This window comes from Zonotrichia leucophrys, chromosome 6, assembly GCF_028769735.1.
Source record: "Zonotrichia leucophrys gambelii isolate GWCS_2022_RI chromosome 6, RI_Zleu_2.0, whole genome shotgun sequence".
Classification (NCBI taxonomy): Eukaryota; Metazoa; Chordata; class Aves; order Passeriformes; family Passerellidae; genus Zonotrichia; species Zonotrichia leucophrys.
In genome coordinates, this window is record NC_088176.1 from 31,829,976 (window position 1) to 31,853,979 (window position 24,004).

A 24,004-nucleotide genomic window follows, 5' to 3' on the forward strand; every position below is an offset into this window, starting at 1 on the left:
TAGCGTTGTGTGGGCTGCCGTTCCTCCTCCCTCTCCCCTCCCTGGCCGTGGCAGCAGAGCCCCAGGCTCCTCATTTCAGGTCCCTTTTCCCAGGCACGGTGCCGGAGCTCCCTGCCCGCTCCTCACGGGGGCTGAGAGCCGGAGCTCCCTGCCCGGTTACCGCGGGAAGCAGGCTGGAGCTTCCTGCCCGGAGCTCCCTGCCCGTCCCTCACGGGGGATGAGATCCGGAGCTCCCTGCCCGCCTCTCACGGGAGGTGAGAGCCGGAGCTCCCTGCCTGCTCCTCACGGAGGCTGAGGGCCGGAGCTCCCTGCCCGCTCCTCCGGGGATGAGAGCCGGAGCTCCTTGCCCCGGTTCCCGCAGGGAATGAGGGCCGGAGCTCCCTGCCCGGTTACCGCGGGGGCCGGGCCGGAGCTCCCTGCCCGGAGCTCCCTGCCCGCTCCTCACGGGGATGAGAGCCGCAGCTCCCTGCCCGCCCCTAAACTGGGTGAGGGCCGGAGCTCCCTGCCCGGAGCTCCCTGCCCGCCCCTCACGGGGGCTGAGGGCCGGAGCGCCCTGCCCGGTTCCCGCGGGGGCCGGGCCGGAGGAGGCGGTGGCGGGGGCGGGCACAGGGCGAGAGGGGCCGGCCCAGGGCCGCGCTACGTGTCCCGCAGCCCTTATAGGGCTTCCCCCGCCGGGCCCACCGCAGCAGCCGCAGCAGCAGCAGCACCATGGCGAGCCGCGAGCACACGGTAGGGACGCGCCGGGAGCGGGGCTGGGCTGTTCCCGCGGGTCCCTCTCCCTGTCCTGCGCTGGGATCCGCGGGCAGCGGGAGTTCCGGCACCGCTCGGGAGCTCGCCAGCCCATCCATCACTCGGCATGGATGGCTGGGCTGCCCGAGCATCCTCCGCATCCCGCACCTGCCCCGCGGGTCCCTCCAGGCACGGCCGGAGCTCCGGTCCTGCCCCGCTCGTGGCTTTTTGGGTGTCCCCTGTCCCGGTGCCAGGCGAGGCGCTCGCTCACCGCCGCCGTCAGGCTCTCAGCATCGCGGCAAAGCTAAAGGAATCGCAGCTCAGTGAGAAATTCGAATTGCAAATCACAGCCACGGCAGGCAGACATCGCGTTCCGCTTGCCAGCTGCCCTCCCCTGCTCCTCGGGGCTGGGTCCCTCTGGCTGTGTGTGCGTTTTCCAGGTTTTAAATCAGAACCAGAAGAAATCTTGACGTAAGTCCTTAGGGCTGCTTTCTGCTGGTTGATTCGCTTTTTTTTCCTTAACTTTGCCATAAACTTTTCCGATGGATTTGATGCATTTTGGACACAGTGGCAATCTGTCCGGGGAGGAATGCACCCAAACCCACACGGAACAAAGCGAGCCTGTGCAGCAGGGTGTTCTTGGAAACGCAAAAACCTGTGGTTTAGGGATTATTTCAGGCAGGGGAGGTGCGAGCTGTGTATGGGAGTTCTGTTCACTGCTGTGACAGGAGAGAGGTATTGCTGAACTTCCAGAATAATCCCTCTCCTTTGCCTCCACCCTGGGCTGGAAAAATGACCTTTATAAGCAAGTTTGTGGCTGACCTTTGTGCCGTGGCTGTCAAAACAGATGCTATCAGCTTGACAGCTGTAGGTGGATTTTGGTGTGCTTATCTGCCAGGTATCCAAGGGGTGAGAAAAGGCGTGATTTGGCTAATTACAGGAGGTTTGGGGAGCGATGGTGAAACGGTGATGTCCCATTAGTGATCTTCCCGTGCCTTGCCAGGGAGATGTGGTTGCACAGAGTGTAAAGGAAGTTCTCTCTCCAAACTGCAACCTCAGCAGCTTCTTGATTTCAGCCATCTCCAGTTGGTATCAAAGGCCTGGATAAGGAATTTCACTTTGTTCAGGGTGCTTTACCTTTTTTTGTGCCCACATATACTTTTTGTAGCTGCAACAGCCAGGGGTTCATTTTAATAGGGATCTCTACAGGACAATAATTTGTCCTGTTGAGATCCCTATTGATACAGCAGTAGGATCATCCTTCTTCTGCCCCTTCTTATTCCTCATTCTTCATTCTCCCAGTAACACAAATCCTTATTACCCCTAAAAATCCTTGTTGCTGCTAAAACCTCATTTTTTATCACAGTTTCTCTGTCCCACAGACCGGGTTTTGTGAGGCTGGATGTTACCAGCTTTGTTCACTGAGGGGATGTCAGAGCTGGGTTTTGCAGGTGATGCTTTCAGCTGTCAGTTTTGGAAAGGCACAGCAGTGGCAGTGAGCTGGACCACGGTGTTATTTGACAAATTGAATAACTAGAAGCCCAGGTTTTAAACCCTAAATTCAGCCTGAATAATGCTCTCTGGAGTTTGAATCTGATGTGAGGATGCTTTAATTGCACACCTATTTATTAGTTGTTATTATGGTAAGGTGTAAAGAAGAAAACTTTTTTTTTTTTTTTGCTTCTGCATGTGGTGTCCTTAAAAATGAGCACAGCACCTCAATTCTGCCTTGTGTGAGGACCAGAGTCTTGGTGAGCAGGAATCTCTCTTTGGCTGGTTAATGTGGAAACACTTTGTGCTCCCTTCATTTCTGCTCTCCACGCTGCAAGAGGCACGAAGTCCTCTACGTGCCAGGCAGTTCCCTGCTGTCCCAGCCCTCCCTGACAGAAAAGCATTTATTGGATGCTTTTTGGGCAGCGATGACCTTCGAGGCTCAATGTCCCTCCTGTGTGCCTCGGTGGCAAACCCTGCTCTCTCTGAGGAGCAGGGAGTGCGGTGAGGGAGGTGGGGCTGCCCTTGTTCATTGTTGGGCTCTTGCACAGCGCGGCTTTCAGGGCTCAGCTCCTGCTCCCGCACCGCGCTATTTCCGCAGCTCGCTGCCCGTGCCCGCCGAGCCTGCGGCGCTTTCCTGACGCCCAGCAGGACACAGATGGGGCACTGTGCTCCAGGGAAGCTCGCACAGAGCCCAGAGGCACAGCCCTGCCCTGCGTGCCTTCGTGTCCCCAGGGCTGCGTGGGGAGTGCAGCTCAGCGCATCGCAGGGCATGGAGGCATTGCAAGTCCAGCCCCCAGTGAAGCTTCTCTTTGCTTTGCTTGGGGAGAATGAGAGCCCTACTACTGAAAGTGCCTTTTCCAAAAGTGTTCCAGCTTTGTCACCTGCAGCAGCATCTCCAGGAGTGTGGCTGGTGTGGCATTGTCACAGGGCTTGAAGAGAGAGGCGAGAATGTTGACCTCATGTTCAGAAGGCTTGATTTATTATTTTATGATATATATACTACATTATAACTATGCTACAAGAATAGAAAGTTCTCAGAAGGCTAGCTAAGCTAAGAATAGAAAAAGGAATGAATAACAAAGGGCTGTGTCTCAGCAGAGGGTGAGACCCAGCTCTGCTGTGAGTACTCAGTAAATCCAAACATCCACAGGAGACCAATCACAGATCTACTTGTTACATCCTACAGCAGCAGATAACTATGGTTTACATTCTTTTTCTGGGGCTTCAGCTTCCCAGAAGGGAAAATCCTGAAGAAAGGATTTTTATGAGAAGATGTCTGTGACATGGCATCCCTGGCTGGCAGTGGGATGTGCTTCCACATCCCCACAGGAACTTCTGCTGGCACACTTGTGTTTGTGCACGGCTTATGTGCAAATGATGTGGGCTTATTTAAATTTATTTAAAGAGCAGCAACAAACCCACAAGATCAAATCAACCCTGAGGAAAGAGGTTTAGCTTCTTTGCCTAAAAACTACTCTCATGTTGGAAAAAACAGAGCTGCAGGGCAGAGTTCAGATGGACTGAGTGATACCCCAGGCAGAGCAGGAACACATGTACATCTCCATCGATTTAATTGCCAAGCAACATGAAAGAAAAAGCTTATTAAAACACCCAAACCCTGCGTTCATCACTCTCACACTTACTCTTAACTGTTGCCTTGAAAGTGAAGAGCAAAACAACTTGAAAGCTGTTTATTTTCAAAGCAGTCCCGAGTAGCTCATTGCAGTGACACTGCCTGGGGGACAGGGCAGCAAAGCCATGATTTCAGGGAATTGGCCTGGCTTGCTCTGCACTGAGCCACTCCACAAAGTGAGTTTTCTCCAGCTCATGTTTTATCCAGCGAGCCACAGGCTGCTTGTTCTTACAGCATGATTTATCCTGTGGAGCACAGTGCCCAGCTCATTGCACCGTGACATCCAAAGGTGATTGTTTCCCATGCTTGAGATTTCTTGCTTGATTTTCTATTACTTTGTTTGCTTTATATCTCTTTTCTTCAGAGACCATGGAAAGGTGAGGTGATTAACTTCTGCTGCTTTGTTAATTATAACTTTCTCTCCTTTTCTTCGCTATTAGCAAGTTCCCTTTCCAGTCTCTTGCTGTTTCATTCACTTGGGCTGCCAGTGTGCCAGAGCAGTGGTTAATAACCACACTCAGCTCTGTAAGAGCAGACAGCTTCAGTTTGGGGGATTTCAGGGAAGAAAAGCCAGGAAAAGTTGCAGGTTTTTTAATATGGATGCCTTCTCCTTTCCATGCTGGTCCCTCCAGGGCTTGGGGAATGAAAGAACCACCTTGGTGTGGTCAGAGCACCTCTGCTGGCGGTGGTTGGAGTGGTGCTGCCACCCCACACTGCCCACACATGTGCACTGCAGCTGCAGCTCAGATTTAGGCCAGGGAGTTCTGTTTTTCTGGAAGGTTTTCAAGACAAATTCTGGCATATTTGCTTTTTTTTTGTTTTTAGTTATTATTGTTTTAACTGGGCTGATGTTGATCCTGGAGGGTGCCTTTAGAAATGAAAAGCCTATCTGAAAGCAGGTGTTTTAGATAAACTCACAGCTGTATGTGCCCCCAAAAGATAAGGGGCACGCAGGGCCTGTGTGAATGCTTGAACCTGTACTTTGGTCACACTTTGCTCCTCAAAAATCCATTAAGAAAAAGGCTGTGTAATTCAGGTTGCCATTTGTGAATTTGCTGTTATCACGAGTGGGGTGGCACAGCTGAAGGCAGTGAGAAATAGCTCCTTAATGGGCTCACAGCTTAATCATTTCCAAGTGAGAATTTACCCTGAGTGTATCATTAACAAAAGGAGGGATGCAAAAAAGCCCTGCCCGTGCGTCATGCCAGGGGATGCTGGGAGCCTGGGGTTTGCCTTGGGGCGGGTAATTCCTTGCTGGCGCTGCCTCCTGTCCCTCCCTGAGTGGTCTTTGCTCCTTCGCTCGCAGCTTGGCTCGGTTACAGCTCCATGTGTCAAAAGCTTTGTCTGCTGAGTGGGCGCCAAAACGTGTTAGGAGAGCAGAGCTTGAGGGAGGAGTGGTTTTACACAGGTTTGATTTGATTTTCTGTGAGCTGCAGCACTTTGTGCCGTGTTGAGATGAGCTTTTTGTGTGCATTGCTGGAAAACAACCATCTGCACCTACATTTCCAAGACTTTCTGACCTGGAAGTCTTTGTGGCCTCTCTGGCAGGACAAAATGTTTTCTTCCATATCAAACTGTATTTTAGCTTCCCATTGTGGTGGGAGCTCATTTTTGAGGCCTGCCCAGCCCTTCTGATGGGAAGATCATTAGGCTGTGTTGCCAGTCAGTGTGGGAAGATGGGGAAAAAGTCATTTTAGAGGAGAGGTTTTTTATAGGGCTGCAATGGGGGGCTGAGCTGGGCACAATGAGCACCCCCAGCTATGGATGAGGCAGCTCACTCAACCCTGGGAATGCTCATTGCAAATCTGGGAATGCTCATTGCAACTCTGGGAATGCTCATTGCCAACCTGGGAATGCTCATTGCATCTCTGTTGCCCCTGGGGAAATGATTCCATATCACTGAAGCTTATTGATATGCAAAAAGTGGGAATGCTCATTTTTGGGCATGCTCCTAGCCATTGTGGGAATGTCATTGCTCAATTGGGAAGGGCGGAATGGAATGCTCATTTAGGGAATCTGGGATAGGCTGCATTGGACTCTGGGAATGAGCACCCCCCTGGGACAGCTCATTGCAATCTGGGAATGCTCATTGCAATCTGGGAATGCTCATTGCAATCTGGGAATGCTCATTGCATCCTGGGAATGCTCATTGCATCTGGGGAAAGCTCATTGCAATCTGGGAATGCTCATTGCACCTGGGAATGCTCATTGCATCCCTGGGAATGCTCATTGCCAATCTGGGAATGCTCATTGCCAACCTGGGAATGCTCATTGCAAATCTGGGAATGCTCATTGCCAACCTGGGAATGCTCATTGCATCCCTGGGAATGCTCATTGCAAATCTGGGAATGCTCATTGCACCTCTGGGAATGCTCATTGCATCCCTGGGAATGCTCATTGCAACCTGGGAATGCTCATTGCAACCTTGGGAATGCTCATTGCAACCTTGGGAATGCTCATTGCACATCTGGGAATGCTCATTGCACCCTGGGAATGCTCATTGCATCCTGGGAATGCTCATTGCAATCTGGGAATGCTCATTGCAAATCTGGGAATGCTCCTTGCAAATCTGGGAATGCTCCTTGCACATCTGGGAATGCTCATTGCAAATCTGGGAATGCTCATTGCATCTCTGGGAATGCTCATTGCCAACCTGGGAATGCTCATTGCAAATCTGGGAATGCTCATTGCAAACCTGGGAATGCTCATTGCATCTGGGAATGCTCATTGCCTCCCTGGGAATGCTCATTGCACCTCTGGGAATGCTCATTGCACCTCTGGGAATGCTCATTGCAAATCTGGGAATGCTCATTGCATCTCTGGGAATGCTCATTGCAAATCTGGGAATGCTCATTGCAACCCTGGGAATGCTCATTGCAAATCTGGGAATGCTCATTGCATCCCTGCAAAGCTGCTCTGACGCCCTGGGGATGGATGTAAGGGATGTGGAGCAGCCTGAAGTCCAGAGGAGCTGCTCTTCAATCCTGTCATTTTTATGTCTTAAATATTGTGGGAGCTGAAGTCTTCATCTGCTGCTGGTTTCGTTCCCCACTGCCCTTCTGTGGTTGTAAAAGTGGGGGTGATGCCACTCCCTGAGAGATGCTGGGAGTTTGCATGAATTTGTGAGGGACCAATAACAACAATCTCCAAGGAAAATGTGGAAGTGTCCTTGGAGCAGCCTTTGGGCAGCGTGGAATGACCAAGGGCTGTGCCTCCACCTGCTTTAGGGAGGGGTGGGGAAATGCTGAGCAGCCACTCATCCAGGAGGGTTCCAACATCCCTGGTGCTGATTTAGGGCAGGGTCCAGGTGACCCTGCGTGCACTCACACATTGAAAACCCATCTTGCAGCTTGTAGGGCTCAGATGCACAGGGAGCAGGAAAACTTCATCCTCCTCATCCTCAACTTGCACTGGTCTCCTGCAGCTGGTTTTGTAGAGCAGCACATTGAGTGGTGCAGCAGTGAAAACAGCCCTGGCTCCATCCCCCAGGAATTCTGGGGGGACTGAGAGGTGCTGAGTGAGGGGAAGGTCTGGCCTTGTCTGTCGTTCCCAGTGGCAGCCAGCAATGAGTTTATGGCTGGGACAGCAGTGCATTGTCCCCCTCTCCACTGATTTACAGCCTGAGATATCAGAGGCTGTGCCTTTCCTCCTGGCAGTCCCTGATGAACTTTCCTTCCATGAATTCATCATCATGGTTTTTTCCAGCCTGTGAACTTTTGGCCTGTCAGGCAAAGTTCTCCCATTTAACTCTGTCCTGTGTGGTGCTTCTGGCTGAGCTCCCCTGAGCTCCCCCCTGCTGCTGCTTTTGCACTTTGAAAACCCTAAAAAAGGTGCTGAGGTGGACAGAGGTGTCCTGTGGCCTGCAGGTGACCATTGACCCCACAAAGTCAGGCACATGTGGCACAGAGAGCGGGTTCAAGGCTGGACATCCAGCCTGAGGCAGGGAGAGGCACACGCTGAGCCCACCAGCCTGGGCTGGAGCCCAGCTTTGCCCTTCCTTCAGGTCCTGCAGAGGAGAAGCCTCACAGCAGAATGAGTTCTGTTACAGAATCACAGAAATACTGAGGCTGGAGAATCCCTGCCAGCCCCTGGAGTCCCAGCTGTGCCCAGTGCCCACCTTGTGCCCAGCCCAGAGCACTGAGTGCCACCTCCAGCCCTTCCTGGGACACCTGCAGGGCTGGGCACTGCAAAGCTCCCTGGGCAGCCCTGCCAAGGCCTGGAATGGAATTCCAGACTGGAATGATGGAACTGGGATTGTGAGTGTGTAATTTGAATAGAAGTGTGTAATGTCACATGGTGGAAGAGTTAATAGTTTAAAGTTTTAGAATACAGTAATATATATAAACAAGATGGAGTTTTCAGGGCAGAGGCTGATCCTTCTTCTTCACCTTCTGAAGTTAATGTGTAGTCAGAATCTGTACCTTTGCCCTCTTTTCCTCTTGTTCCTGCACTCTGAGGGACTGATCTCAGTTTCCCATTTCTGTAGCCAGATCTTTCTCTCCAGGAGAAGGCAGAGAAGCAGGGTCCTGTGTTCTGGGTGTTTTCCTGGCAGGCATCAAACCAAGGCAAGTTCTTCTGCAATGTCAAACCCATTGTTTGCACAAGGAGCAGGGACCCAACTGCTCAGGTGGGTTCAGCTGGGGGAGATCATTTACCAGAACTGCTCTGAATATTCAACTTTGGGCCACCATGGAGGGGTTTCATGTTTAAATTGTTCTTTGTGACAAAATGCTTTGTTTGTTAAATATTTGCTGTCCCTGCAGCTGTCCCTTGAGATTTCAGGAATGAAAACGGGCAGATTTGTTTTTATAACATCTGTCCTGGCCTTCCAAGTTTATCCCAAAAAATGCAGGAGCACAGGGTGAGTCAGTGGCTTTTCTGCATCGAGGAAATGACAGCAGTGACATCACTTCATTCCAAGATAAGGAAACAGATTTCAGTCCCCAGCTGCTGATCTGGCCTCACAGTGTGGAAATCAGCATCTGATTTGGGGAGTTACTGGAACATGAGCCTGATTTTGTTGACTTTCTTCTCTTTTTTTGATTGTGACAACCCAAGCTGTGTGAATTTATGCCAAGAGAAAAAATATTTGAGCTGCCATCAGCAAATAAGGTCTTGCTAAGAGCTCAGAAATTCTTGTGGCTTAAGAAAACACGGCTTCAGCTTAACAGCAGCTTGAAAATCTTGTGTTGGTGAGGTTTGGCATCTGCAGCTGTCTGGCTCCAGGCTGAAAGGCTGCTTGTTTTGGGGCACTGGGATGGCTCTGCTGCTCTCCTTAAGGTTTTGTGTGCTGTGTTCCTGGCAGGGCCCTGGGGGTGATGCCAAAGGAACAGGCACAGAGTGCCAAGGAGAGCCTGAGCTGCTGGCCTTTATTCAGAGCACTTTATCCAGGCTGCACAAAGGGATCCCAGCCCAGCATGTGGCTGGAACTGGAACTGGGGTGGTGGGGGGGACATGGCACTGTCACTGCCCAGCTCAGCCTGAGAGAAAACACAGTCCTTGTCACCTCCAGGTGCTGGGAAAGGAGACTCAGCCCTGGGCAGGGGACAGGGGGACAGCAGAGGGGAGCAGGGAGGTGGTGGCACAGTGGGGACACCAGTATGGGAGCACAAAGGTGGTGACACAGTGGGGATACCGGGAAGGTGGTGGCACAGCAGGGACACCAGCACGGGAGCAGGAAAATGGTGGCACAGTGGGGACAGCAGCATGGGAGCACGAAGGTGGTGGCACAGTGGGGACACTCGCATGAGAACGGGAAGGTGGTGGCACAACGTGGTCACCGACGTGGGAGCAGGAAGGTGGTGGCACAATGGAGACACCAGGGAGGTGGTGGCACAGTAGGGACACCAGCATGGGAGCAGGAAAGTAGTGGCACAGTGAATACACCAGGTAATGGCACAGCAGGGGACACCAGTATGGGAGCAGGAAGGTGGTGGCACAATGGAGACACCAGGAAGGTGGTGGCACAGCAGGGACAGCAGGAAGGTGATGGCACAGTGGGGACACCAACATGAGAGCAGGAAGCTGGTGGCACAGCAGCATGGGAGCAGGAAGGTGATGGTGAGCAGTACAAAAGATGCTTGCAAGGTCCCACTTCCCCCTCTGGGGCTGCATCCTGGGCTAAAACAGGCAAAATTCCCAGGGTAACTCCTCCCTGCTGGGGCTTTCCCTGGGGAAGGAATGGGGCTGGGTTTGCAGCATTTGCTGCCTCAGGGCAGTAAGTGAATATCTGGGGAAAGCCCACAGGGTTTGGGTTACAGGAGCTGAGCTGGAGTGTGAGACATGCCAAGGTTTCTCATTGTTCTTCAGTGTGATTGTAATCAAATCTCTGCTTCCACACACAAAACCCCCCATTTTCCCTCTCTTCCTCCTTTTCTTTGGAGTAGCAGTTTTGCTCTTCTTCAGCAAATGCCTCTTTTACAGGAGGTTTTCCCCTCTGGTTGCTCATGGATACAGTATCACCCTTTTGCCACAGCAGCCCTGGTAAAAGAAAATCATTTTTAAAGGAAAAATTTGATACATGTAATTTTTTATATATCAAATGTAACTGGTAGGAACAAATATTTTAAATTTTTTTTTTCAGTATGCTGGCAGGAGTTGGGAGGGTTTTTTTAATGACAGAGTAGCTCACTCTCCTGAGGCTTAGGGAAGTGTTTGACCTCAGAATCACAGAACCTCCTGGGCTGGAAGGGACCCACAAGGATCATCAAGCCCAATTCCTGACCCTGCACAGGACACCCAATAATCCCTCCACTGCTTGATCCCACTGCTTGCCTGTCAAAGTGAAGGCTTGCTTGATCATTCCATCATTTTAAAAGCCCATTTGCAGACAGGATCAGCTGCAAACATTTCAAAAGCCTCTATTTTTATTTAGCTCTAATTTTTCCTTCCTGCAGACGTGTCCAGGCTGCTGTCCCAAAATAGGGTGTGTGTGAAACGCTTGACTGGAAAAAAATGAATCATATTCCTGGTGCTGTGAGCTTGCCCTGTAAATAAAAAGGCAGCTGGGGCAGTCCTGACCCTGCCCTGGCTGCTGGGTCAGGGTTTCCCTGGGGCTCTGAGTGCTGCCAGCTGGATGCTGGTGCTGAGTGAGCACGGGGCTGCTCAGCCTCAGCGTGGTTTCGGGAGTGAGAAATGAAATCCCTCTCCAGAGCAGGATGCTGCTGCAGCCTGCCATGAGTGCAGCTCCTGGCCAGCTTCCAGAGCCGTGTCTGTGCCAGCTGCAGCAGGCAGGGGTGAAATGAGGGCACCATGAGGAACTGGGCTTGGATCTGATGGGCCACCATGGCTTTCTGGTGCCTCATCTCCTTGTGCAGCATCACAGAGCTCTGCCTGCTCTGGGTGGCTGGGTACACTCAGGTGTTGTGTGCACTCAGGGCATCTCTCAAATGTCCTGCTCAGCTCTGGAACGTGGCACTTGCAGCTGGTTCTTGCCTTGCTCCCACTCGTGATGCAGCCATGGAGGTGCTGGTTGAAGAACTGGGGATGTGGAGGCACGAGGAGGTGCTGCCCTAAGGAGCAGAGTTTATACTTGAAATCCTACTGGGAGATGGTAAAAGATGGTAAAATATTCATGCAATTTGTTGGGACAACCCTAAACCCAAAAGGGCAGCAGAGCTGGGGAGGGGTTCTGATGAGGAGAAGCTCAGGGAGCTGGGGAAGGGGCTGGAGCCCCAGGAGGGGCTGAGGGGGCTGGGAAGGGGCTGAGCCTGGAGCAAAGGAGGCTCAGGGGGCCCTTGTGGCTCTGCACAACTCCTGCCAGGATGGGGAAGAGCCTGCAGGGCTCAGGCTGTGCTCCCAGAGAACAGGGACAGGATGAGAGAAAACAGCCCCAAGTTGGGCCAGGGGAGGCTCAGATTGGATATTAGGAAACTTTTTTCGTGGAAATGGTTGTAGAGCATTGGAATGGGCTGCTCAGGGAAGCGGTGAAATCACCAGAAACATGTGGATGTGGCCCTTGAGGACATGGCTTAGTGGTGAACACAGTGCTGGTGCTGTTGGACTTGATGATCTTAAAGGTCTTTCCCAGCCTTAGCACCTCCATAAGTCTGTGATTATAAATGTCTTTCTTGTCTGCTGCATTTTCTATTAAATGCACAGTGGTTCTGCTCCCAACAAGCATCAGTGAGGTCTGGGAGAGGCCCCACAGACCTCTGTGCTTTCACCTGTGAGATGAGAGGAGAAGATGCTCCCTGATAAGATCTCCTTGAGCAGTCACACATAATTGATGTGGGCAAGCACAGCTCCTCCTTTCCAGGGCCAATTAGCTCAGGAGGAGCTGAGGTCACTCCTTGGGGTGCCATGAATTGAGCAGTGGTGGCTCTCAGAGCACAGGACTCTGGTGGTTCCTGATCTCCAGCAAGACTCTCCTCTCTCAGAGGCCACATCTCAGGAAATCCTCCTGCCCCTGGCTGCAGCCTGCTTCCACACAGCAGGGCAAAAAGCTTCTTCCCTTTGGAAACTAAGCCTAGAGACTCTTGACAGGACCCAGGACATCCCTCTGGCTGTCCTGAGCAGCCAAGAGCCCAAAAATGCCTGTGTGGTGCAAGTTACCAACCTTAGATGAAGATCTGAAAGCCACGACAAATTGAGTAGAATGATAGTGAATTTATCACAGGGTGAAAAAGTAGATTTTGGGGTTTTTAGAATGAGGATCCATGGGGGCAAGATGGAGGGATCTGGGTGTGTCCAGCCCTTCTTCTTCTTCCCTCCATCTTCTGCTGTGTTGTTGGCACTTTTGGATTGGTTTGGAGTAGAAGCTCACTGTCTAACATAGGTGATGGGTATTGGGAAGTAATTGAAAATATTGTACAGGTAGTTTTTAGTATAAAGACATAACACCACCCCAGGGACAGGCAGAGTGCCTGGACTGTCCTGCTGGACAGACCTCAGCAGGACAGGAGAAAGAAATTTATAGATAAGGAACAATAAACAACCTTGAGACTGAGAAATGAAGAGCCCTGACTCCTTCTGCAACTGCTGGGCTGGGAAAAGAGACTTCCCAACTTTCCTTGGGATTACTGTGGCAAGCTAAAGATCCCAACAACCCTTGACAGGCAGCTCAGTCAAGGCTGATCCTAAAGATCTTGGTGTCTCCCTGTTTGCCAACCTCATGGAAAGGTTCAGTAGGAGAGGAGACCAAAAACAGGGTTTGGGTTTTTGGTCTGCTGCAGCCTCAGCCCAAGGTCTGGAGCGATGTGTTTGTTTTTTTCTCATTTCCTGGATGAGCTAAGGCAGGGTGGGCTGAGCACTGAGCTCACCCAGACAGGGCCAAAGAGCAGATTTCCAAGGAATGGGGAGAGTGTGGCAGTGTCATCTTTAACCATCTGTCTGGCAGGGCATGCACAGCCCTTCTTTGGAGATGCTGCTGCTGGGACATTTATTGCCTTGTTTGGGGCTGAATTATAAATCAGAAGTTTCTCTCCCAGACCTCATTTCCTTGACCCAGACTATTCCATGACATGCTTAGTGTCCTAAATTGTCCCTGCTTTAAGGCCCAACATCCAGGTGTTGATGTTCTGGTGATGACTGGATTATCTACTTAAATATGTTTGATTTGCAGTGACAGGGTTAAAACCCCAAGAATCAAATCAGCAGGACAGCCCTGCATCTGATTCAACCCCTCCACTGCTTCTCTCTGCCTCCCAACCATCTTGCAGGAAATGCTTTTCCTAGGCAAAACCTCTCCAGGATTTGCTGTCAGGCCATTAATGCTCAGTTTTCCTGGTGCCTTCACTCCTTTCCACCACAGCTCTGGCTTCCCAAACCATTCCTAGCTGGTGGATGATGAAACCTGGTCATTCCCAGCTAATCAAGCTCCCAGCCCACCCATCCAGTTGCTCGGGGTTGGGAAGAGTTTCCTGGGAAGTTTATGAAGAGAGCACAAAAACCTGAGGGATTTGGTACCATCTGGGGCTCCCAGCAGGTGGGAGAGGTGTGCCAGTGCTGCTGAATTGCAGAATTGCCCTCAGTGCTGCTTTGCCAAGCTCCCAAAGGTGCCAGTGTGCAAAATAACAGCTCTGAGATGCTCACCCAGGGCAGGTTTATGGCACAGCACCCTGTACTTAGAACAATCTCCTTACATCAGCCATGTAGGAATGTGCCAGATCCTGCATCTTCCTGAGGTACAGGCATTATCATGGCTCATCTCCTGTGGGACAGCCTGAACTCCTGGGGATGGGAGAAAATTCATCCATGGTGCTTTGAGAGCTCAGAATGGTCAAACTTTTGACAACCCCCCACGAAAAAAGCCCACAAAAAGCAACAAAACAGAACAAACCACAGAAACCAAGTCTTGAGCTATTTTATTCTCTGAGTCAGAGGATGTGGAGCATTCACTCACCTTTTCTGGGGCAGGTCTAGAGATGTTTTGGGGTTTTTTATAGAAGCACAGACTGGTTTGTGTTGGAAGGGACTTTAAAACCATCCAGTTCCAACCCCTGCCATGGGCAGGGACACCTTCCACCATCCCAGGCTGCTCCAAGCCCTGTCCAGCCTGGCCTTGGGCACTTCCAGGGATCCAGGGGCAGCCACAGCTGCTCTGGGCACCACTCCCCAACCTCACAGGCAAGGATTTCTTCTGTATACCTAACCTGAATTTCAGTCTGACCCCATTCCCCTTGTCCTGTCATTCTGATGAACAGTCCCCTTCCAGCTTCCCCATAGGCACCCTCAGATACTGGAAAGTTCTGTGAGGTCTCCATGTTGCCTCTTCTCTTCTCCTCTCCTCTCCTCTCTTCTCTCTCCTCTCCTCTCCTCTCCTCTCCTCTCCTCTCCTCTCCTCTCCTCTCCTCTCCTCTCCTCTCCTCTCCTCTCCTCTCCTCTCCTCTCCTCTCCTCTCCTCTCCTCTCCTCTCCTCTCCTCTCCTCTCCTCTCCTCTCCTCTCCTCTCCTCTCCTCTCCTCTCCTCTCCTCTCCTCTCCTCTCCTCTCCCCTCCTCTCCTCTCCTCTCCTCTCCTCTCCTCTCCTCTCCTCTCCTCTCCTCTCCTCTCCTCTCCTCTCCTCTGTATCCAGGATATATTTATATCCTCGTTTCCTCCTTGTTCTTTCCCTTGTGAGTTGGGAACACCATCCTCACAATGAGCAAGGTCTTGTGGATATTTCATGTGCAACGTTCCTTGTGCAGCTGCTGGAGCCAGGCTGTTTCACCTGCAGCCCTGCAGACACTCTGTGGTCAGCAAGGTTAGGAAGCACCAAAATTCAGGCCTCTGGCTCAGTGCTGGTGCCTTGTTTGCTTGGGAATACACATGGACACATCAAGGGTTGTTTCCTCTGCCTCCCATCCATCCCATGTGTGCCCAGCTCAGGGCTGCTCCTGCTGCAGTTCTTGTGTTACACAGCCAGTAAATTAGCACCTTGTTTTGCAAGCCTGATTAAAATAATAGCTGAGGCTGTGTTTGAAACTGTCGAGAAGGCAGGGAGGGTGTCTCTGCCCAGGCTCTGTGTCCTGCCTGCCTGCAGGGGGATCAGTCACCTGGCAGAGTCACCTTCTCCCTGCTGGCACAAAGGCATCACCACCAGAAACACCCTGGGCAGAGGCAGAGAGCCTCCAAAACACGAGTCTGTGCTGCTGAGGCAGAAATCCAACTCACACCAAAGCACCGCCATGTGAACCACCACCCCATGCTACCTCATTAATGGATTTGCATTTCTCTCCCATCTGTTTGTCCCAGCAGAGATTTCCTTTCACCCTGAGAGCAGCCAAGGTAACAGAAGTGCTTTGTTGTGCTCTGTTTTCTCAGGGATCCACCAACGTGGTTTACCAAGCCCACCATGTCAGCAGGAGTAAGAGAGGACAAGTGGTCGGCACCAGGGGAGGATTCCGAGGCTGCACAGTCTGGCTCACAGGTATTTCTGTCAGGCTGTGAAATGCAAGCCTGGCCTCACCTGTGCAACTCCACGAGTGTGGCTGCCAGGTGGGGATTTGGGATCTGCAGGAAACGTCAGCGCTCCCTGCGAGCCGCGAATTGCAAAACATCCCCACGTGGGAAAGGCAGCCACGCGGTGCTGGCGCAGCAAGATGTTCTCCCTGGCAGCTGCTGCCCAGAATGAATGTTTTTATGGATTTCCCAGCTGCTCTCAGGCTCCTTTGAACATGTCAGAGGCCCTCAGGGTAGCACTTGTTGTTCCCAAGTGTGTAGCTGAGGAAGCCTTGGCTCCCATCCAGCCAGTGTTCGGCAGTGGAACGTAGCCGGGGTTGTGCGACACGCGGATGTTTTCATTCAGGAGCGGTGGGAAGTTCACTGGGACATGCAGGTCTGCTGGGTTTGAGGCAGCACGAGGCAGCCACCTTGTCTGGAGAATAAACACTCCCAGCCACAGAGTCACACTGGAAGCAATCCCTTACATTTGTTTTGTTGCCCTTCTCGTCTGTCTTGAAGTATAAACTCGTTGTCTGGGGATTAGGGGCTGCCAGAAAGGACAATTGCATTTCTCATTTCTAATATTTAGACAAGTCTGTCTTTTGCCAGTTGTCCAGTTGTTCCTTTGCTTGTTAAATATTGGCATTTTCTTTGGCTGCTGGAGGATGTTGAAGGACATGCTTGGAAGGATTTGTAAAGCCATTCTGATTTGCCTTCCTGTCACCTTAGTTTGTAGATGCTGGATTAAAGCACATTTCTATTCCGTTCTCCTCCTCAATTCTGAAGTGCCCAATCTGCTTTTATATAGTTTCTGAAGCCAAAAGCTCAACCCAAGGCAATTTCCTTCCTTTTTTGAGTATTACTCAAAAATGTTGTGTCTGAAAGGTTTGAGCTACCTGGCTGATGGTTATTCTTTGAAATACACACCTGGAGAAGGAGGTGATGGGGGCCCTTTGTTGCCAGAGCCTGTCCCACTCCACGTGGTTGCAGCAAGAGCCTCTCCTTGGGTTCAGAATGGGAGAGCAGCTGGCTCTTGACAGTAGGAGCAAGGGGAGGAGGAGGAAGATGAGGAGGGACCTGGAGGAAGCAGCATCCTTTCAAACCTCCCCTGGTTCCTGGAACCTCTGTGTTCCAGCATGGCCCAGCAGGACACACTGCTGGGTTAGACCCCTCCAGAGGTTGGGCTGTAGATGCTTTTCTCAGGGCATTATTGCCACCCCTCCAATAATAAAGGTTGAAAAGGTGAAGGTTCATCCTTCATCTGTGAAGGATGAATCCAACTTCCTTTAGGAAGGAATGAGGTAGGGAGCTTCAGACAGAAGGAGTTTGGCCACTGGTGTCACTTGTATTCACTCTCTTGACCTCAAACCTGACCCCTCACTCTTCTGCCTCCCGCAGGCCTTTCTGGAGCTGGCAAGACAACCATTGGCTTTGCTCTGGAGGAGTACCTGGTGGCTCATGGCATCCCCTGCTACTCCCTGGATGGTGACAACGTGAGGCACGGCTTGAACAAGAACCTGGGCTTCTCGGCCCAGGACCGCGAGGAGAACATCCGGCGCATCGCCGAGGTGGCGCGGCTCTTCGCCGACGCGGGGCTCGTCTGCATCACCAGCTTCATCTCCCCCTTCACCAAGGTAAGGCTGTGGAGATCCCAGGCCTCCTGCTCTATCCTCAGCTTCACCTCAGATGATGAGGATGGTTTATGGAGAGGGTTTCCTAAATGCACAGATGCTTGGTAGAACGCCGCTGACGCAACCGCGCTCGGTCGGTGTTTGGAGGGCAGCGGCCTCGCTGGATAAATTCAGTGCTGCACATTGATGAAAATCTAAGATGAGTTTAAGATCTCCTTGCTATTAACTCCTCAGAGGTAGAAAAGAGTCACAGAAGCAGCACAGAGGTAAATGCACAAATGCTTGGTAGAACACCACTGACACAACTGCGTGCAGTCAGTGTTTGGAGGGCGGCAGACTTGCTGGATAAATTCAGTGTTGCACACTGATGAAAAGCTAAGAGGAGTTTAAGATCTCCTTGCTATTAACTCCTCAGAAAAGAGTCACAGAAACAGCAGCCTGTCCTAGACCTATCACTGGTTTTTTGGAAGATTTCACTGCGATTTTCACTTCCGTAGCTGCTGTTATCAGGGTGATGCAAGCAGTTCCTTTTTTCATAGAATCAAGGAATCACTGATGCTGGAAAAGACCTCTGAGATCATCAGGTCTGACCATTTTCACACAGGGCAGATAATTATTCACAATCTAAAGTTCTGCTGTCTTGCCCAACGAAAAAGTCTTGAGGTTTTGCATGGGAAAAGATGAAAACAGATTGATGATGTAGATTTTTACAAATTTTTTTTTTAAAGTATATTTGAAGAAAAGGAGGGAAGTGAGATGGAAAACCTTCTTAGAACTAGTGTGCATTGAATAAAGATTAATTTACTTGTGTCAAAATCCAGGGAGGTGTTTTTGCTGCAATTCAGATTTTTCCCATCTTTCTTCCAACAGGATCGTCGAAACGCACGAAAAATTCACGAGGCAGCTGGACTTCCTTTCTTTGAAATCTTTGTAGATGCTCCTCTAAATATTTGTGAAAGCAGAGATGTGAAGGGCCTGTACAAAAAGGCAAGAGCTGGAGAGATCAAAGGTATGGAGGAATGAGATCTTATTTTGCCTTTTGCTTTCCAAAGCTTTGGATGCCTTGTCCTGGCAGTGCCATAATAGGGATGGGAGTCTAAAGGCCCTTTGTAGTGCACAAAAGGATCCTGTTCCCCTAATCTTACTGTCACAAGTGTCACTTGTACCCAGCATGGTTGAATGCCTCCTGGTTGTTTGTACAGTGTTCTTGGCTCTAAGGCACTGATTATTCTATTAAACAAATTGAATTTGGGGGTTAATTGTCCGTAGGATTCACGGGCATTGACTCCGAGTACGAGAAACCCGAAGCTCCCGAGCTGGTGCTGAAAACAAACGTTACATCGGTGTCTGAGTGCATCCAGCAGGTCGTGGAGCTCCTGCAGGCACAGGTGGGTCCCTTTTGTGTCACCATCACTGGCAGCCTTGGAACCCAGCTTTGGGACACTGCCTTTTGGGTGTTCCCCTTAAAAACAGCGTGTTACAAGTGCTGCCTGTCTCTGTCTTTCAGAACATTGTGCCCCAGGGCTCAGTCAAGGATGTTCTGGAGCTCTTTGTGCCTGAGGATAAACTCAGCAGTGTCAGGGCTGAGGCAGAGAAGCTGCCAGCACTGGAGATCACTAAGGTATTGTCACACACAGCTTCTGACACTGTTTAGCTGTGGAAGCTTCCAGGGGGATGTTGCCAGAGGAGCCTGTGTTCTCCTGATGGCCCTGACCTTTTGTGGCTGTGGTTTATGGTGAGCTGAGGTGGGATCCTGGTCCTCAGCCATTTTCTGCCAGTCTCCTCTGCTGTGTTCATACAGCCCCACAGGTTCAAGCTGCCAGAGGGCAGGGTTTGCTGGGATATTGGCAGGCCCTGGCACAGGGTGCCCAGAGCAGCTGTGGCTGCCCCTGCATCCCTGGCAGTGCCCAAGGCCAGGCTGGACTTTGGGGCTTGGAGCAGCCTGGGATGGTGGAAGGTGTCCCTGTCCATGGCAGGGGTGACACTGGATGGGCTTTAAGGTCCCTTCCAACCCACACCAGTCTGGGATTCTAAGTTGTGCTGTGAAACTGTGTGAGTCTGGCTTTAAAAGCCCTGAGCTACATCCCCCATGTCTTTCTCCCCTTATGAACGTCCTGTATTTGAAGCAAAACAAAATGAAAATGCTGTTTCAGCAGAAGGGAAGGAAAAGCAACCTCTGAGTGTGACAGGAGTGTGACCCCTTTGGGTTTGTTTTGCAGCTGGATCTGCAGTGGGTGCAGGTGCTGAGCGAAGGCTGGGCCACTCCTCTGACAGGATTCATGAGGGAGGCAGAGTACCTGCAAGTGCTGCACTTTGACACCCTGCTCAACGGTATGGATCCCCTGTGCCCTCCTGTCCTGCCTTGTGGCACACTCCTGAAGGTGGCCAGGTCACCCTGCTGTGGCCACAGCCCTGGCTCACAGCTCTGACATCTCTCGTGGTGCTGCTCAAACCTTCCAGGAGCTGTTGTGTGGCTCTGGTCGAGCTTGGCTGGACCAGGGTGTAAATAGAGATGCACACCCAAGGCCAAGGAAGCAGGGAGGCTGCCAGGCTCAGCTGGAGGTGGGAGGAGAAGGCAGCTGCTCCTTGGAAACAGGAGCAGAGCCTGGTTTTGCCCCCCACCCCATTTCCCTGCTTCTTCAGGGGAGTAAATCTGATTTATCTCTGCATTAGCAGACTGCTAGAGGTGTTTGAAGTAAATCTGATTTATGTTAGCTTGAAGTAAATCTGATTTATCTCTGCATTAGCAGCCTGCTAGAGGTGCTTCATCCCTGGAAGAGGCAGAGAGGGCTCAGGTGATGCCCATCCACAGCTGGGACTGGGGCACAGATGTTTGCACCCCATTTCTCAGCTGTGGATGCTGTTGCTGGGACTTCACCTGCACATGGGGGGCTCACATTGGGGTTTGTAGAGCTGGCAGTGATCTCTGCAAAGGTGAGCAAGTCCCTTTGAGCCTTGCATGCCTTCTGGACAATCCTGTGTTCCCACAGGGCAGAGATTTGCTGCTGTTGCTGATATTTGGGCACAGAGGCAAAGCTCAGGAGTGCTCACTTTGCACTCTGGGAGTGTCTGTGAGTGGGGGCCCTGCTCCCAGACACACCATAGCCTTTCACCTCCTGCCCAGTGTGCAAACAGCACTCAGGAGCACATGTCCCTGTTATCAGAGCCTCCTCTGTGCTCTTTGAGCTGCTCTTGTGCCTGGGAAGGTCGCAGAGCGCCCTGGGATGGCCACGTTGCTCCAGAACCCTGTACTTTGTGCTCAGGCTCATCCCAGAGCAGATCTGGTTTTGGGGTGGCCCCCCAAACCTGCCAAGATCCCTGAGCACATCTCTGAGCTCTGTGGGCAGGTGCTCAGGGTTTGTAGAGGAGCAGGATTTGTGAGGAGCAGGGACAAAGGCCAGGAGAGAGCAGCTTAGCAGGGGATGAGCTCTGGGTAGCAGAGGGCAGCAGCCTCTGGAGATCCTGTCTCCACAGGGCTCTCCAAACTCAGCATCAGTGTGCTCAGGGTGACATCTGAGTGGGAGAGAGAGCACCAGCTGCTCCTGCAGAAGCTTTGGGAAGTGGTGGAGGGCTCCATCTCACTGGTGTGGCACTGCCCAGGAGAGGCTTGAGCCTGCTCTTCCCACAGCCATCGTGCCCTGGGCTGGCTGATGGTCTGGGCAGCTCCTGTGGGTTTTTGGGGACACTTGTTCAAGCTCAAATCCCTCCTGGGTGCCCCAGCAGGTGAGTGGTGTGCTTTGTGTAGGGCCACCAAGAAAAGGGTGGGCCTGCAGCAATGCACCAGCAGCCTGTGCCACTGCCAGGAGGGGTGACAGTGACACTGGAGGTGCTGGATCACACTCAGTGTGAGGCTGTGGTAGGAGCATGGCCACGCCAGCAGGAGCCTTTAAGTGCTTTGAGTCTTGAAATGGTTTCTGTAATGTGCCCCTGAGTGTTAATTATCTTAATTATGTTTGTGTTCTCCCAGGAAAGAGGCGCTTGGGAGCTGGTATGTATGGAACTGTTCTCAGGCTCTGCACAAATTACCTCAATTGAGATTCTTTTTGACGATAATTTTTTTGAGATTTACCAAAAAAAAGCCCAACAAAACCTTGAAATTACAATGAAATTATTACAGCCATGGCCCATTTATGATCCAGGCAGTTCTGACACACCCCATGTCCCAGGGAGCAGTCTGCACAAAGATCCCAGTTGTGTAATTTTGTAATTACCTGCACTGGAGTGATCTTTTGTTACCTCTCCATCCTGCATTTGGAAATGGAGCCTGAAGATCTTCACTTTCAGCAGCATTTGTTGGTTTCATAATGCAGCTTTAGTTTTTTTTTCCTGTGCTGGCTTCATTGACTGATCGTTATTAATATGATTTAAATGTATGAAGTTGATATTGATTGGATCCCATGTGAATATAATTATGATTATTCATTGAAATTGCTGCCTGGCAGATGAATGATAGCCAGTCATGAATTTAAAGTAAATGCAAATATTTTCATAAAAATTAAACTAAAAATCTATATCATAGCCAAAATCATCAAATTAAGACTCTCAAGGGTCCAACCTGATTTCAGTCAGATCAGAATGAATTGAATCAGTGATTTGTTTGTGACTGGAAACCCATCAAAGAGACTGATTCTCCTGTATTAACACTGGAATATTGTTAATATCCAAATATCCAAGGAGGACCTCAGTGGAACACTGGGAAATTGGGAGGGCTGGGTTAAAACCAACATGATTTCAAGCTGTTTAGGGGCACCACTGAAATTAGAAACTAGGTGTGCACTTACAGACTCACACAGAAAACAGATTAAACAGTGCAGAGATGTAAAGGAGGAGTAGAAATATAGAGATAGCCAGGAAAAAACCCAAACAAGAAAAAAAAAACAAATTAAACCTGAGTGTGGTGGGAGAGGCAGCCCAGGAGGTGTGCAGGGAATGGGGTGCTCCAGGGAACACCAGCCTGGAGCCATCCCCACAGAGGTGGTTCCCCTGGAGGAGAAGGCATTTTCCAAACACGTTGAAATTTTTCAATTTATCCAGGATTGCACTTTGCCAGCACATATAAATTTTTCACCTTCACAAGGAGCTAACCAAGAAGAACCAGGGCAAGGGAGAGTGCAGGAACTAATGAGATGCTCCAGGTATCCTGGAGACACCTCTGGCCCTTAGATAAGAGCTTTGATATTCTGCTAACATCACCATTTATTAGCAGTGCAGAGGAAACTGCTGCAATGACTGATTTTCCATGAAAACCTCTGTTTCCTGTGCTCCCAGGGCTGCTTACAATTCTTGTCCACACTGGAGGGTGTTCAACCCTCCCCTTCAAGGGTTGTGAGCATTCCCACAGTGCTGCTGGTGTCCATGTGTCCTGGTTTATGGCAAAGTTGGGAGAAAACCTCCAAAGGGGTTCCTCTAGAAAGCAAATTCAAGCAGCCCTCCCCTAGCTGGTTCAGGAAAATATTTCCTTGGAGAAAAGTGCAAAAAACCCCCTGTTTATTTAGCAGGCAAACATTCACCAGCACAAAAATTTATCAATATTAAACAATAGAACCTCTCACTGTTCTGAAGAGATGGCAAACTCAGAAAGTCCTCTCTGTGGGCTGTGGCTTAGCTCACTCAGTCTCTTATCAGTCCTTTATCAGTCCCTTATCAGTCCCTCTGGTGCTGGAAATGCCATGCCACAGGCCCAGCCTGGTGGGCCACAGGTGGAGCTGCTGGTTCTCTTCTGGGTGTTCAGTCCAGAGCAGGTTCAAACAATTTCAAGAAAAGAAAAACCACAGTCCAGTGAAATTTTCTGCCTCAGCTGGCTGGAAACTAACTAAAAGCAAAGGAGAGCTCTGTCCTGCTGTCTGTCCGTGCTGCAGACAGCACAGTTGTGGCATTCACATTCTCTGATAAAATCCCTTCACCCAGGATTTTCTCCTGGGAAGCTGAGAGGCCTCAGAGAAAAGGAAAACAATTCTTGTTTCATTTGCTTCTCCTGTGTTGTGCTCACATGTGGAATGTGTTTGGAGATTGTTTACCCACAGGTGCTTGTTCCATTGGATTCTGGTGTGAGTTGTTTTGACTCTTTGGCCAATTGGGGTAAAGCTGTGTCGGGGCTCTGGAAAGAGTCACAAGCTTTCATTATTAGTTTTTGAGCATTCAGTAAGTGTCTTTTCTGTATTCTTTAGTGTAGTATTCTTTAATGTAATATAGTATCATAAAGTAATAGATTAGCCTTCTGAGAACATGGAGTCAGATTCATCATGAATGATACCTGGGACATTCCCAGCAAATGCAATCACACAGTCAAGGAGCAGGATGCGGGGAGCAAGTGCAGTTTGTGATAACAAACTCCACACTCCTTTTCTCCTCCCTTTGTTGTCAGAACAAATCTTAAAGGTGCAAAACCTATTTCTGGGCTAAACAGGGGATACAATTCAGGACCATAAAGCCATGCCAGGACACATAGTGGCTGCAGGGTGCTGAGCCCTTTTCTGTGTCTCTGTGCAGATGAGTGGTGAACCTGAGCGTGCCCATCATGCTGCCCCTATCAGCAGAGGACAAGCACTGGCCTTTGCTTGGTTCAGGGTGTCCCCAGCAGGCTGAAGGGCCTGGATAGTCCAGTCCTCTCCTGGACAGGCTGTTCAAGTTCCCAAGCAGTTCTCAGCCACAGGCAAC

At 50.8% G+C, this 24,004-nt stretch overlaps 1 protein-coding gene across 1 annotated transcript in view; it reads left to right on the plus strand.

The window, feature by feature from the left end:
• The first annotated feature begins 646 nt into the window (after positions 1 to 646).
• Positions 647 to 24,004, plus strand: part of PAPSS2 (3'-phosphoadenosine 5'-phosphosulfate synthase 2) — a 34,032-nt gene continuing 10,674 nt past the window's right edge. The window contains exons 1-7 of the mRNA XM_064716374.1: positions 647 to 729; positions 15,597 to 15,702; positions 17,115 to 17,350; positions 18,218 to 18,356; positions 18,617 to 18,735; positions 18,855 to 18,968; positions 19,567 to 19,678. Of these exons, the coding sequence (XP_064572444.1) occupies positions 709 to 729; positions 15,597 to 15,702; positions 17,115 to 17,350; positions 18,218 to 18,356; positions 18,617 to 18,735; positions 18,855 to 18,968; positions 19,567 to 19,678 (847 nt within the window). The 5' untranslated portion in view covers positions 647 to 708. The remainder of the gene's footprint in view (positions 730 to 15,596; positions 15,703 to 17,114; positions 17,351 to 18,217; positions 18,357 to 18,616; positions 18,736 to 18,854; positions 18,969 to 19,566; positions 19,679 to 24,004) is intronic.